Below are 12,354 nucleotides of genomic sequence, written 5' to 3'. Positions count from 1 at the left end.
CGAAGTAGCGTTGCCTGCGTGTGCGGAGGAGCCCTCTTTGCACCCCCCCCCCTTTATTTGAAATGCTGCGAGGGCTTAAGCTATGCCCTTGCACACAGATTCCGTGGTGCTTTGAGGTCTCAAAGGTATTACCAGGTAGGCTGTTCTTGTTGATTTTCTTTTTAATAGATGCAGTCACAATAGCGGTGTGGTGCACACTGTCTGCACGCCCTACATTTAAAGCAAGCCAAGCCAAGCCACCGTCTCGAGAATCCTGATAACTGTTGTTCACCCATCACAGACCTACCATTCCTGGCAGTTCCCGGGATTCTTGGGGGGGTTGGGGGGTTGGAAATGTGCTTCAAATGTGCTCTTCCACAGTTTCTCTGTATGAAACGTCTCCTGGATTATTTTCAAAGCAGTTGCGGGGTGGGTTTTGTTTTTTTGCAAACTTCTTTTTAAAATAAGCTTCCCTTGGCTACCCCCAGGTATTCATTGAGCAAGGAGGAAAGAAACCACCACCTAAACACATGTGCCCATGCGCTCGTGCACACACACACACAGGCAGGCAGCCATGGGGTGGGGGGGTGGGGGGTAAGGCTTCAATTGTCCTTCCGAGTTTTTCAGCTGTGCCTTTGCTCATTGTATGCAGGAAGCGCAGTTGGTCTTGGATCTTTGAACACACTGCGGGGACAACCCGCCCGCCCCCCCTTTCTGCAACCTTGCCCCCTGCTCCCTAGGGGTGGGGGCAGGCCAGGCCTCCTGGCACATTGAGATTTGCAGCATCCCTTCCCCCCCGCCCCCGCCCCCCAGGAACACAAGGGAGTGTGTCTGAAAAGCACAGACACGCGCCTGCCTTGACCTCCCTAACCCCCATCTCCATAAAGCTGCAAGGCCCCCTTGCAGATGCCAGACAATGGGCCCCCCTCCCCAGCGCAGCACCACCACCACCGAGGAGCTGTCTGTGGTTAACCCGTTAGGGTCCGGATCCGGGAGGAAGGGGAAGGAAGATACTGCTAGAGAAGTGGATAAAGAAGGGTGAGGTATGAGAGGTGCCTGGTTTATAGGAAGACTAAAGTTAAAAGGGCAACGAGTCAATCCAGCTCTCTTCTTGGGACGAGTTGCGGCAGCTTCTGTGAGCAGCTTGCCCCTCTGCAAAAAATGTCCTTTGAGGTTTCCTTCTCACACTGAACCTCAGTTTTCTGACTGGGGGATACCCAATACAGGTGAACAGCACAGCCCCTCTCCCAGGTTATGCAGCCTCCCCAGGCCTCTTGAAGCTGCCCTTTAATTCCAGCCCATCAGCCTTCCTTCCTTCCTTCCTTCCTTCCTTCCTTCCTTCCTTCCTTCCTTCCTTCCTTCCTTCCTTCCTTTTTGCCTCCTCATTTTCCCACCTTTTGAATATCCCCCCTTTTCGTGTAGTTTCTGAACAACTGGAAGGGGAAGTAGTTGGATAATAATAATAATAATAATAATAATAATAATAATAATAATAATAATAATAATAATTTTTAAATAAAACTCTTCTCCTGGTGGTGTGGCTTGAGGATAAGAAGCTGTAGTGGGGGGGGGGGTGAGTGCCTTCTGCTCTGTGTCTGTGTGCAGCACACTAATGTCAGAAAGTAATTGCTTTCACTTGCTTTCTGGAACAGTAGGTCTATTGTTCTGTTGTACAGTACTTAAAAACAAACAAACCATACCTCTCTGCATACTTAAGGGGAATCCCATCACACCCAGTGGTGTCTTCCTTCTGAGTAGGACTGCATAGGACAAGGGAACTGGAGATAGCTATGATGAAAATTTAAACAGGGCAGTCTTTAATTCAGATTATCAAGCCAGGACACTTTTGTATTTGGCACAACTCATCATGGGTCCTGGCTATGTCCTCTGTTAACCGTCTTGTGTGGCACCTTTCAATAAATTCAGACTGCAATTCTGTACATACTTACCAGGGAATAAATCCCCATGGAGTTCAGTGGGGCTTACTTCTGAATAATGTACAGCTTCTTTGGCATGAACCCATATTAGAAATGGCGACAGCCGAGACCCCCTTCTGAAACAAAGTAAGGCTCTTTGGTGCTAAGTGTTAATTGAACTGTAATGATTGCTGCCGTTATGAACTGTTGTTTAGTGGCCTGTTGTTGTTTTCATGGATTGTGTTTTCTAAAATAAATGAATAAAACTGCAATGTTTAAGTGTTCACTGTTTCTTCGCAAAGAGAGAACCAGGACTTGACCACCCCTGCCATGACTTCTTAGTAAGTCCTACCGATTCCCCAGGGCACTAGATACCACTGGGCTTATTGGTGTTTCGTAATATTTGGATGTATCTACAAATATGCAGAAAAGATTGTGCTTACCTTCAGGTACATGGTGTTACAAAGTCATCTGCTCTCTAGGGCAGGTGACCCCAACCTCGTACCCTCCAGATGTTTTGAACATGCACCTCTTTCTCACTATGGCTTCTAATATCCCTGACCTTTGTCTACACAGTACTAGCTAGGGTTGATGGGAGTTGTAGTCTTCCCAGGTTGGGGGAGGCTGCTCTAGGGAGAGGAAACTAGCCCCTCCCCCCAACTACTAAGATGTAACTTAGTTTATGGAGCGCAAACAGCTTTAAACCTCTCTCCCTGTCTATCCTGTAGTAGTCTCACTCAAGCTGCAGTCTGGAGAGGAAAGTTTGCTCCTTTCCCAAAACATCTCTTGCCTCTTAGTGGAGCTTCCAGCTATTTCTGAGTCATTTTGCAGAGGAACTCAGGGCCCATCCACACCCCAGCTTAATGTGGACCCCTCCGTCCTTTTTTAATTCCCAATTGTCCATATAACTGACACTGGAGACAGCTGCTGTCCCCAACTTTCTCCTGCTAAATCCGGAGTTTCCCCATCCTTGGAAAATCCAAAAATGAAATCTGCTCTACTTTAAAAGTGCTCCTACTAGTTTTCCGTGGGTGCCCTTGTCTCCCCCCCTTTTTTTAAGTGGGTGTTTTTGAGGTGGTGCAGATTATGCAGAGTTGCTTGAAACAGCAAACAGTGGAAAAGGGAGAATGGACATGGAAACTTTGGTTAAAATCTCATCCAAATATAAACTGCTCAGGGATGGGCTGCCAGTGGACAAACTGAGATTATGCAAAGTGTGGATTTTGTGGGCAGGTTTGGATGGGCCTTTGGTCATGTTACTAGGAAGCAGCCCAAAAGAGCCAAGAGTCTTGAGGCATGCACCTGATGTTGGTCAACAAACGCTTAACAATTAAATGACTTAGTCTTTCAAGATGCCGGAAGATTTTTGTTGTTTGTTTGTTCTTGAAGAAGCAGGAGACCTTTGGAGGGTACCAGGTGGTAGAGCTGAATAAATTGCATTCACAGCCAGAGATGCATTAGGCTATCAGACTGGAGACAGACGCCCATGGAGGCGCTGAGCGATGCGCTTACTTGCGAGTCATCTTCACCACTTGACTCTCCAGCCTTGGTTGACCCTATTTAAACTGGAACAATGAGGACATTGAAAGGCACCTACACACATACTTTCATATACAGTGGTACCTCTGGTTATGTACTTAATTCGTTCCGGAGGTCCGTTCTTAACCTGAAACTGTTCTTAACCTGAAGCACCACTTTAGCTAATGGGGCCTCCTACTGCTGTCGTGCCACCGCCAAGCGATTTATGTTCTCATCCTGAAGCAAAGTTCTTAACCCGAGGTACTATTTATGGGTTAGCAGAGTCTGTAACCTGAAGTGTATGTAACCCGAGGTACCACTGTACTTAAGAGTGGTTCCCTAACCATGCTGCCCAAAATGGTGGCATGCAGGGAACAGCAATGGTCGCTTTCCCCAAGTTATCAACCTCTCTTTTGTGGCTGGGCCTAAGACTTCAGTCAGGCCATAGACCTATCTAGGCCAACATGATGTTCTCCCCGTGATTAACCAAATGTGAGAAGCCCACAAGCAGCATGGGAGCGTCATGGTATTCTCATGTTCCCTAGCCTATGGTATTCAGAGGCAGGTTGCTTCTGATTCCATTGGTAACCTTCTCTCTTCCATGATTTTGTCCAATCCCCTTCAAAAGCCATCCAAGATGGTGGCCATCACAACTTCTTGGGGCAGGAATTTCTGTATTTCATCTATGTGCTGGCTGTTTCCAGGGCACCTGTTCACACACAAAAAAGAGAGAGAAAAGACTCATTCTATCCAAGAGTCATGAAAAATTAAATTAACCCCCCCCCCAAAAAAAACCATTCCTAAACTGAATGAGCCTTGAGGAAGAAGACATTCTGTGAAGCTTCTTCCACAACATCTACTGTCAAAACTTTCTGGAAACAACTGAAGGCATTTTTGTTTCCAGAAAACTTTTCCAGGTAGATAAGGTCTCATTCTTAGGTGTTCGTTTTCTCTTGTTTTTAGACCTCCATATAGCAGTTAAAAATATTGTTTTAAATATTATTTATTCATTGTTTGCTTGTTTGTTTTCATTTACATTTCACCTTTTCTCCAATGAACTCAAGGTGGTGTAGATGGTTCTCTCCCTCCCTCATTTAATCCCCACAGGAACCCTGTGAGGTAGGTCAGGCTGAGAGATGGTGGCTGGCCCAAGGTCAGCTGGCTGGGGCTGATGGGAGCTGTGGTCCAAAACACCCAGAGGGCGCCAAGTTGGAGAATGCTGCTCTCACCACTAAACCACGCTGGTAGAACGCCTTCACTGTTTTACGACATTTTAGTTGCTTTTTATGGTATGTTTGCAAATCAGCTTGAGAAAAATCGACCTGCGGAAAGCGACTCTCAAACAAACGGATAAAATGAAAGACGGTGCCCGATGACTGCCTTCACTTCCAGATGAAGGCAGCCCACCCTGCTGCGTCTGGGGACCCTCCTGCGTAGTTTGTGGAACAGGGCTCTGGACTTCTGCCACAGTCGCGGGTTCGATCCCCAATACGGGCCACTTGCATATTCCTGCAAGGGGTTGGACTAGATGACTCTCGGAGTCCCTTCCAACTCCACGATTCTACGGGTTCATGGATCCTACGATTCTATAGAAGTCCTACTGCTGGCGCCGCTGCCTGGCTCCTTCGCCAACCTGCCCTCCTCCTCTGATGTTCCTTCCTTCCTTCCTTCCCTCTCTTTCCCGCGCCCCCTGTCGGCCCGTCCCGTCGCGGTTCCCTTCTCCGGCCGGGAGCCGCCTCTCCTCTCTTCTCCTGCCGCCGGCTCCGCGTCTCTTGGCGGCGCTCCCAGATTCCTGCCCCCGGCCGGAGATTGGCTGCGAGGCGAGCGGAGCGGGCCCGTCGGGGCGCGCGTTGCTCTCCAGCCTTGGCAGCGGCGGCCGGGAAGGCGAGCCGCCTCCGCTCCGCTTCGCCCCTCCTCTCCTCCTCCTCCTCCTCCTGCTTCTGCTCCTTCTGGGCTCGCCTCCCCTCCGCTCCAGCGGCTCCCTCGGCCGCCTCGCGCGCAGCTTTCCGCGGGGCGCCCCGTAGGGGCCAGGCGAGAGGCGCGCCGCGCTCCTCCGCTCCGGGCTTGGCCTGCGGGCCGCGGGATGCCAAGATGCCCTGGCGGGGGCTCGCCGTACTGTGGGTGCTGGCGCTGGGCTGGCCGGGCGCCGCCGCCGCCGCTTCTGCCGCCGCCGCCTCCTCGTCGTCGGCGGGCCCCTCGGAGCGGACGGCGCTGGCGCGGGAGCGCTTCAAGGTGGTCTTCGCGCCCCTCATCTGCAAGCGGACGTGCCTGAAGGGCCAGTGCCGCGACAGCTGCAAGCCGGGCAGCAACATGACCCTCATCGGAGAGAACGGGCACTCCATGGACACGCTCACGGGCTCCGGCTTCCGCGTGGGTGAGATGGGCCAACTCTTCTCCCCCCACTCCAAGCAGGGCGGGAGAGATGCCAGGGAAAGGCTGGGGAGGGGGCCCTTGGGGAGTTGTTGTTCCGGAGTAAGTCACCCACTTTCAAATGAAGCGTTAACGCTCCCTCCGCCCAACCCCTTCATTTGCCCCAGATGTTGCTCAGGAGAAGGAGACATCCCCTCCTTTGCAGAAGTGCCTTCCTGGAGGTGCTCACGGGGCTCTGATGCTCTCTGGTCAATCCCAGTGCAGGAGGCAACTCACCCCTAGTGTCAGGATCCAAGCCCAAGTTAACTCGGGAAGGTGGGTTGGTGGCATAATCAGGCAAGTTGGATGCTTTTCCCAAGAAGAGATGCACTTCCTACGGTTTGTTTTTCAACATCGAGGCCAAAAGGCCTTGCCCACTTGAGGACACTTAACTTTTACGCACTTTTCCAGATAGCATCTAGCAACACACATACACACACCACTGCCGTTGCCCCTCCCTCTCTCTGTTCTCTCTCTCTCTCTTTTTCTCTCTCCCCCGCCACCCCATTCTTTCCTCAACTGCTTTTGGCTGGTGGAAAACCTTACCTCATGTCCCAGCCCATCTCTGGGGCCCTGGCTGCCTCAGAGTTGTTGCTGCAGCAGCAGCAGCAGATCAGAACCGTTAGCCAAGCAAATACACATGCAGATCCAGAGGCTGCCTCGCCAAGACAAACGTGCGTGAAGAGGCTATGAAAACACTTGCTAGGTAGGGATAAACAGGAGCCCAAATGGCCTAGATAGGATTTAGTTTTTGGCCCAAGATCTCTAATGACTATTGCCCAGAATTTGTTTTCTGTGTGCCAGTCAGAGGTGGCACACAGAGCTGCTTTAAAACGGTGGGCCACAACAACCGCTCTTTAGAAATTAAGCTGACTGCGGAGAAGGCAGGACAAGTCAGCAACTGAGCTACACAAAACTCTGCCACTTTCAGGCCAAGATTTGGGGCAGCGGGACTTGCTGCAACCTAGGAAGTGTCCTACTTCATACTACAAGTTATATAGCTGCTCCATAACTCAAACTCGTGGGTGGCCCATGAGGAGCAGGAGGAGAAAGGAACCACAATTAAGGCACAACATAAAACAATTGATATACAGGCTTTTTTAAAGTACAAGGACCAGGTTGTAAATGGTCAGGGCTAAGTCCCATTTATTCACAGTGGCCAGCCAAGATGCTCCAAGGTGAGTCCGCAAGCAGGACATGGGTGCAACAGCAACTCTCTCCCCATTTGTAATTCCCAGAACTGGTGTTCAGAGGAGAGGCCTTTGCCTCAAGCGATGGAGGTGGAACATAGCCATTGTGGCTATTGTAGCCACCAATAGACTGATCCTCCATGAATTTGTCTAATTCTCTTCTAAAGCCCTCCAAGTTGGTGACCCTAACTACCTCTTGTTGGAGTGGATACCATAGATTTAACTGTGTGCTGTGTGACGATATACTTTCCTTTTGTCTGTCCTTAATCTTCCAACATTCACCTTCCTCAGATGGCTCCTGAGTATTACAGTATATGAGAGAGAGAGAGAGAGAGAGAGAGAGAGAGAGAGAGAGAGAGAAAGTGATGGGCCTGTAAATGGCTGTTAGGCATGACAAGTGAGGTCTGCAGCAAAGTGTTGCAGCATGCTCCTTTCCCACCGTGTTTCCTCTTCTAGAATATTCCGTTTCATCTGCCTGCTTTCCTGGTTTTCTGTTTCCTTCATGGCCCCTCCTCAAAACCGTCCATCATTCCACGACCACTATGATTTTCTCTTTTTGTCCTTTTGCAAACTTACATACTTAATGGTAGTTTTTGATGACACAGACATCCTGAAATTGGCAAGCCGATAACACCAGAACACCACCACTAGCCTCATAATTTGTCTAGCCCTATTTTGAAGTGAATAAGCTGGTGGTACTTGGGCAAAGAAGGGGAAACCATAAGGCAGGGGGAACTGGCGCCCAGGTGAATGGAGTTCAGGTGAATGGCGCCCAGGTGAATGCAGTTCAGTGACAGAGCACCTGCTTTGCATGCAGAAGGTTCAATCTCTTGCAAACGGTCAAGTAGGAAGCGTTGGGGAAGACCCTTCTCTGCCCAAGAACCTGGAGAGCTGCTGCTAGTCAGAGCAGACAATACTGGCTTCCTAGGCATTTTCAGTCTGAGGGTTTAAGCACCAGGATCTGTTTCTAGCTCTGGCATTCAAGTTGGCATGTGTGGTTTCAAGCCGCCACAAGTCCATGAACTTCTCTTTATGCAGACCATAGGAGTCAACTCCTAGGGACTGAGGTCTCTTTGCCCCCCCCATAAAGTATTTGGGGGGCCGCCCCACCCCCTTCCCAAAGTTGATGGGCACTGCCATTCCTAGGCAGGCAGGCTTTGCTGACAGCAGCCTTCTCCTTTGCTGCAAAGATTTCTTTACCAGCTGGAGTGGTATCTGACTGCCAAAAATCTCTCCCCCTTTTAAATCGCCTAGGGCGAAAATCAGGGTCTCTTGGAGAGGACTCTCCTTGGCAAGCTAATCTTTGTTCAGGAGTGGAAGAGGGGAGCGGTGGAAGGGAACGTCCTTCAGCTAATGGAATCCAGAGGTGGAAACTTTGGCCTGTGAGCCCATCTCGCTAGCCAAGAGCTGGAGAGGTGGGGCCTCTGGGAGTATGCAGAGAGCGAGGGCTCCGAATCAGTCCAAGTCCTGTTCTGGTCTAGCCCAGAAGCGGCACCCCCTCTTCCCCCTTCTACATTCCGAACCTTCCCTCCTTCCCTTCATCCTGAGCATTTTGGATTTGGAGTCCTGTTTCCTTCCTAGATCGCCTTCCCACCACCCCCATGTTTTGTTTTTCTTCGCACAAAGGCTCAAGATACCCAATATGAGCCAAAAACTGCAGCGTTTGTTGACTTTCTGCAGCTTGGGAAGGAGGCCGGCCAGCGTGGGAAGGAGCCTTCCTGGCTTGGCTGATTACTCTCTGCAGAGGGGTCCCTCCCTATAACCTCTCCAGAGTGGGATACCCGAACTTTTGGGACAGCCAATTCCCCAGAAGGCATTGCTTTAGCTAGGACCGCACATTCTTAAAGAGGCTAGATAAGTATTTCAGAGCTTTTCCTGACCCTGTCAGATTTCCTTATCTTCAAGGGGAAGGACTGTAGGCCAATGTTAGGGCACCTGCTTTGTGTGCAGAAGGTGCAGTATTTGGTCCTGGCATCACCGGGTAGGGCTGGGAGAAGGCTTCCTGTCCAAAACTCTAGAGAGATGCTGCCAGTCAGAGTGGACAAGACTGAACCTATAGGCTGATGGTCTGACTATGTATATGGCAACTTCCAATGTGGCTAATATAGGCCATGGACTCAGACCTCACTAGGTAGTTTTAAGAGCATTCAGTCGACCCACATTTTCCAGGACTGAGTCCTGCATTTGCAGAACTCAGAAGCTCACAGCTAAATGTGTTAACCAATTCCAGTGAGAAATACAGCATTGTGTCTAAGCTGAAACTGGGAAATGTGGAGTCTCTTCATTGGGTGGGGTGTGTGTCCTGGATTTGGAATAGCTATTATTATTACTACAGTGGTACCTCGGGTTACAAACACTTCAGGTTACAGACTCCGCTAACCCGGAAGTAGTACCTAGGGTTAAGAACTTTACCTCAGGATGAGAACAGAAATCGCGTGCCAGCGGCACAGCGGCAGCAGAAGGCCCCGTTAGCTAAAGTAATACCTCAGGTTAAGAACAGTTTCAGGTTAAGAATGGACCTCCGGAACGATTTAAGTTCGTAACCAGAGGTACCACTGTATTATTATTATTATTATTATTATTATTATTATTATTATTATTATTATTATTTACCTGCCCTTCACCAGCAGGTTCCAGAGCAGGAAACTTAAAATCATAAACAGTTGAAATAGATCCCAATCACCGGAATGGATTGGGTTCTGGAAACGCACATCTCAGGGGCCAAAGGCCGAGGTTAAGAAGTGTGCCTTTCCACCTAGGGGAGTCCCTCCCTCCCCTTGCAAGGCGGGTGCTGTCCTGCTGAACTTCAGCCCTTCCCAAAAACAGGCCTGTGTCATTTTTGCTCTTCTGGCTCAGTAAAAGGCAGCTTCCTCCTCTGTGTCTGTGTCTCATTTTCTCGCTCTCGTCTGTTGCTGCTCTATAGCCAGCTTCCTCTCTTGACTGCTCTCCCCTTTTCCTTCTCCCCAATCATAACCTGCCATATCCTGAAGGTGTGTGGGGGGGTGCCTTGGCACATTCCCAGAGCGTGGGCAGGGGCAAGCTAAGGGCACTTTGCATCCGTGGCCGGGGCAGCCTCTTGGAGGACTGGAGCCTCCCAGTTTCCCACTTCCGTTCTGCAGCTGCCTCCACACCATAAAGCTTTGTCATTTCACCATCGCCTTTGGCTGGGGCTTCGTTCTCCTGGGCCCAACCCCTTGTTTTCTCTCTGCCTCTGATATTGCTCAGAGGCTACTCAATCACCTTTTTCTCCCAGGGACCGTGGACAACTAGAACCCTGGTTATAGGGGCCTATGAGACGGGCAGATTGAGGGGTTTCATGGGATGTGCTTTGTGATGAACTCCTGCACATAGCCACACTTGCATATACCCTCCAACATGTCCAGGCCCAAAACCAGGACGTGCTCCTGGGTGAGTCACATGACCCACGTGGGATTACAGCCGCGAAAACAGGGTTTTTTTTGGGTAAAATTGCTGCATTCAACATTGCCACCGTGCTCTCGCGCAAGAAAACAGGATGTCCCGGTTTTCCCAGGATAGTTGAGGTGTATGCTATTGGAGATAGCTGCTGGGCATGTGCAGAGTGCCTTTCTTGCCATGTTCAAAGCTGTGGGGCTTGCGGGCAGATTTTCTAGACCTGTGGGTGTGGGTTGAAAGTGTATTTACTGAGTGCTTTTATATCCCACTTTTTTTTATCCAGGGAGCTTAAAGGAATGTGCATAGTTCTTCCTTGCAGCAACCCTGTGAGATAGGTTAGGTTGAGAGCCTATGACTGGCCCAAGGTCATCCAGTGAGTGTCATGACTTGAGCCCTGGTCTCTGACCACTGCACCACCACTAAGCTCCAGCACCCCTCATTTCTTAGAAGAAGCTGCAACCGAGTTGGACTGGCGGCCTGACTCTTTGCAAGGGAGCTTCCAATGTTCCTAACTTCTGAGTATAGAAAGGAAAAAGTTCTTCTCCCTCTTTAGGACTAATGGGAGGTGCCAAAAAATTAGATTCAGTTAGCTATGGGAAGCATTTTAATTTTGTTTGTCCAGTTTGATGTATTATATGGCATTCCCTGTCAAGGTTGCTGCTTAACTAAATAATGTTTGGAAGGTCAGGTTGTGAAAAAAAAGACAGAATATCCTGTTGAGAAAAAGCCATTTTAGTTCATTTTCAGCAAATGCTGTATGTTTGCGGCTCTGTTCGATGGGGCCAACACAGGTAACCAGGCTGGGGAAAGCTGCATTATAGGTGTGTGTGTGTAAAAGGTAAAGGGACCCCTGACCATTTGGTCCAGTCGTGACCGACTCTGGGGCACACACTCAATTTCACCTGAAATGACTGTAAAGTTTTTATTAGAGTAAGAAATATGCACAAATGTAAGATGGGTAACACCCAACTTTACCACAGTACCTGTGAAAAGGTCACAGGTTTGATCTCTGGCATCACCAGGTAAGACTGGGAATGTGCCCCGTCTATAACCCTGGGGAATTTCTGCCAGTCAGTGCTTGAAATACCAAGCTCAATAGACCAATGACTCACAAGGCAGCTCCTTTCATTTTCCAGTGAAAGGAGTTTTGATATTTGATATGAAACTTCCTGAAAGTCTGGGTTTGACTAATCTGGGGTGTGTTCAGACTCCCTCCTCTCCCCATTTCATACAATACTGGCTTTGTGGCTGTTTCCAGAACTTCAGAAGAAATGTCAGAATTCCCAGGTTTGACTCTAGGCCTACGCTTTGTAAATTGCACACATCTGCGGCTTCTCCTGATTTTATGGGATGTATTGTATTGTTGTAGACATTCAGCAGACAACCCAGCTTCTGAGTTAAGGAGTTACTCATGTTTATATATCCCAACCTGTCCTGTTTCCCCCTTTGGGGCTTCTCCAGCCCAGGCCCCCCCCCCCATTTTGAGAACTTCCTTGTGGCTTGTGCCCCCACAGTCCCTGAATTGTTGGCTATGCTGCCTGGGGATGATGGGGGTTGGAGTCCAACAACATCTGGAGGGCCACAGGGTTATTATATTTTTAGATATGCTGTAAGCCGCCCAAAGTGGTTGGGGAAACCCAGCCAGATGGGTGGGGTAATCACCACCACCACCATCATCTTGCTAGATCAGTCCAGTGGCCAATAATCTAGCATCCTGTTCTCACAGTGGCTAACCAGGTCATAGACTCACAGAACTGGACCACAAGATGCTTGTGGGAAGCCTGAAAGCAGGACCTGAGCTCAACAACAGCACACCTCTCCTGTGGCTTCCAGCAAATGGTCTTCAGAAGCACCACTGCCTCTTTCTGTGGAGACGACACTAGTAGCCAGAAGTGCTGATAGCAGAGATATTAGAGTGGTATGCCTCT

General features: G+C 49.7%; 1 protein-coding gene across 1 annotated transcript in view; it reads left to right on the top strand.

The window, feature by feature from the left end:
* The first annotated feature begins 5,242 nt into the window (after window positions 1-5,242).
* The window catches only part of LTBP3 (latent transforming growth factor beta binding protein 3), a 40,828-nt gene continuing 33,716 nt past the window's right edge, over window positions 5,243-12,354 (top strand). The window contains exon 1 of the mRNA XM_083478185.1: window positions 5,243-5,787. Within this exon, the coding sequence (XP_083334311.1) occupies window positions 5,505-5,787 (283 nt within the window). The 5' untranslated portion in view covers window positions 5,243-5,504. The remainder of the gene's footprint in view (window positions 5,788-12,354) is intronic.

This window comes from Podarcis liolepis, assembly GCF_965112155.1.
Source record: "Podarcis liolepis genome assembly, chromosome: 15".
NCBI lineage: Eukaryota > Metazoa > Chordata > Lepidosauria > Squamata > Lacertidae > Podarcis > Podarcis liolepis.
Note: the sequence above shows the minus strand (reverse complement) of the source record. Positions and strands in the feature narration are given on the sequence as shown.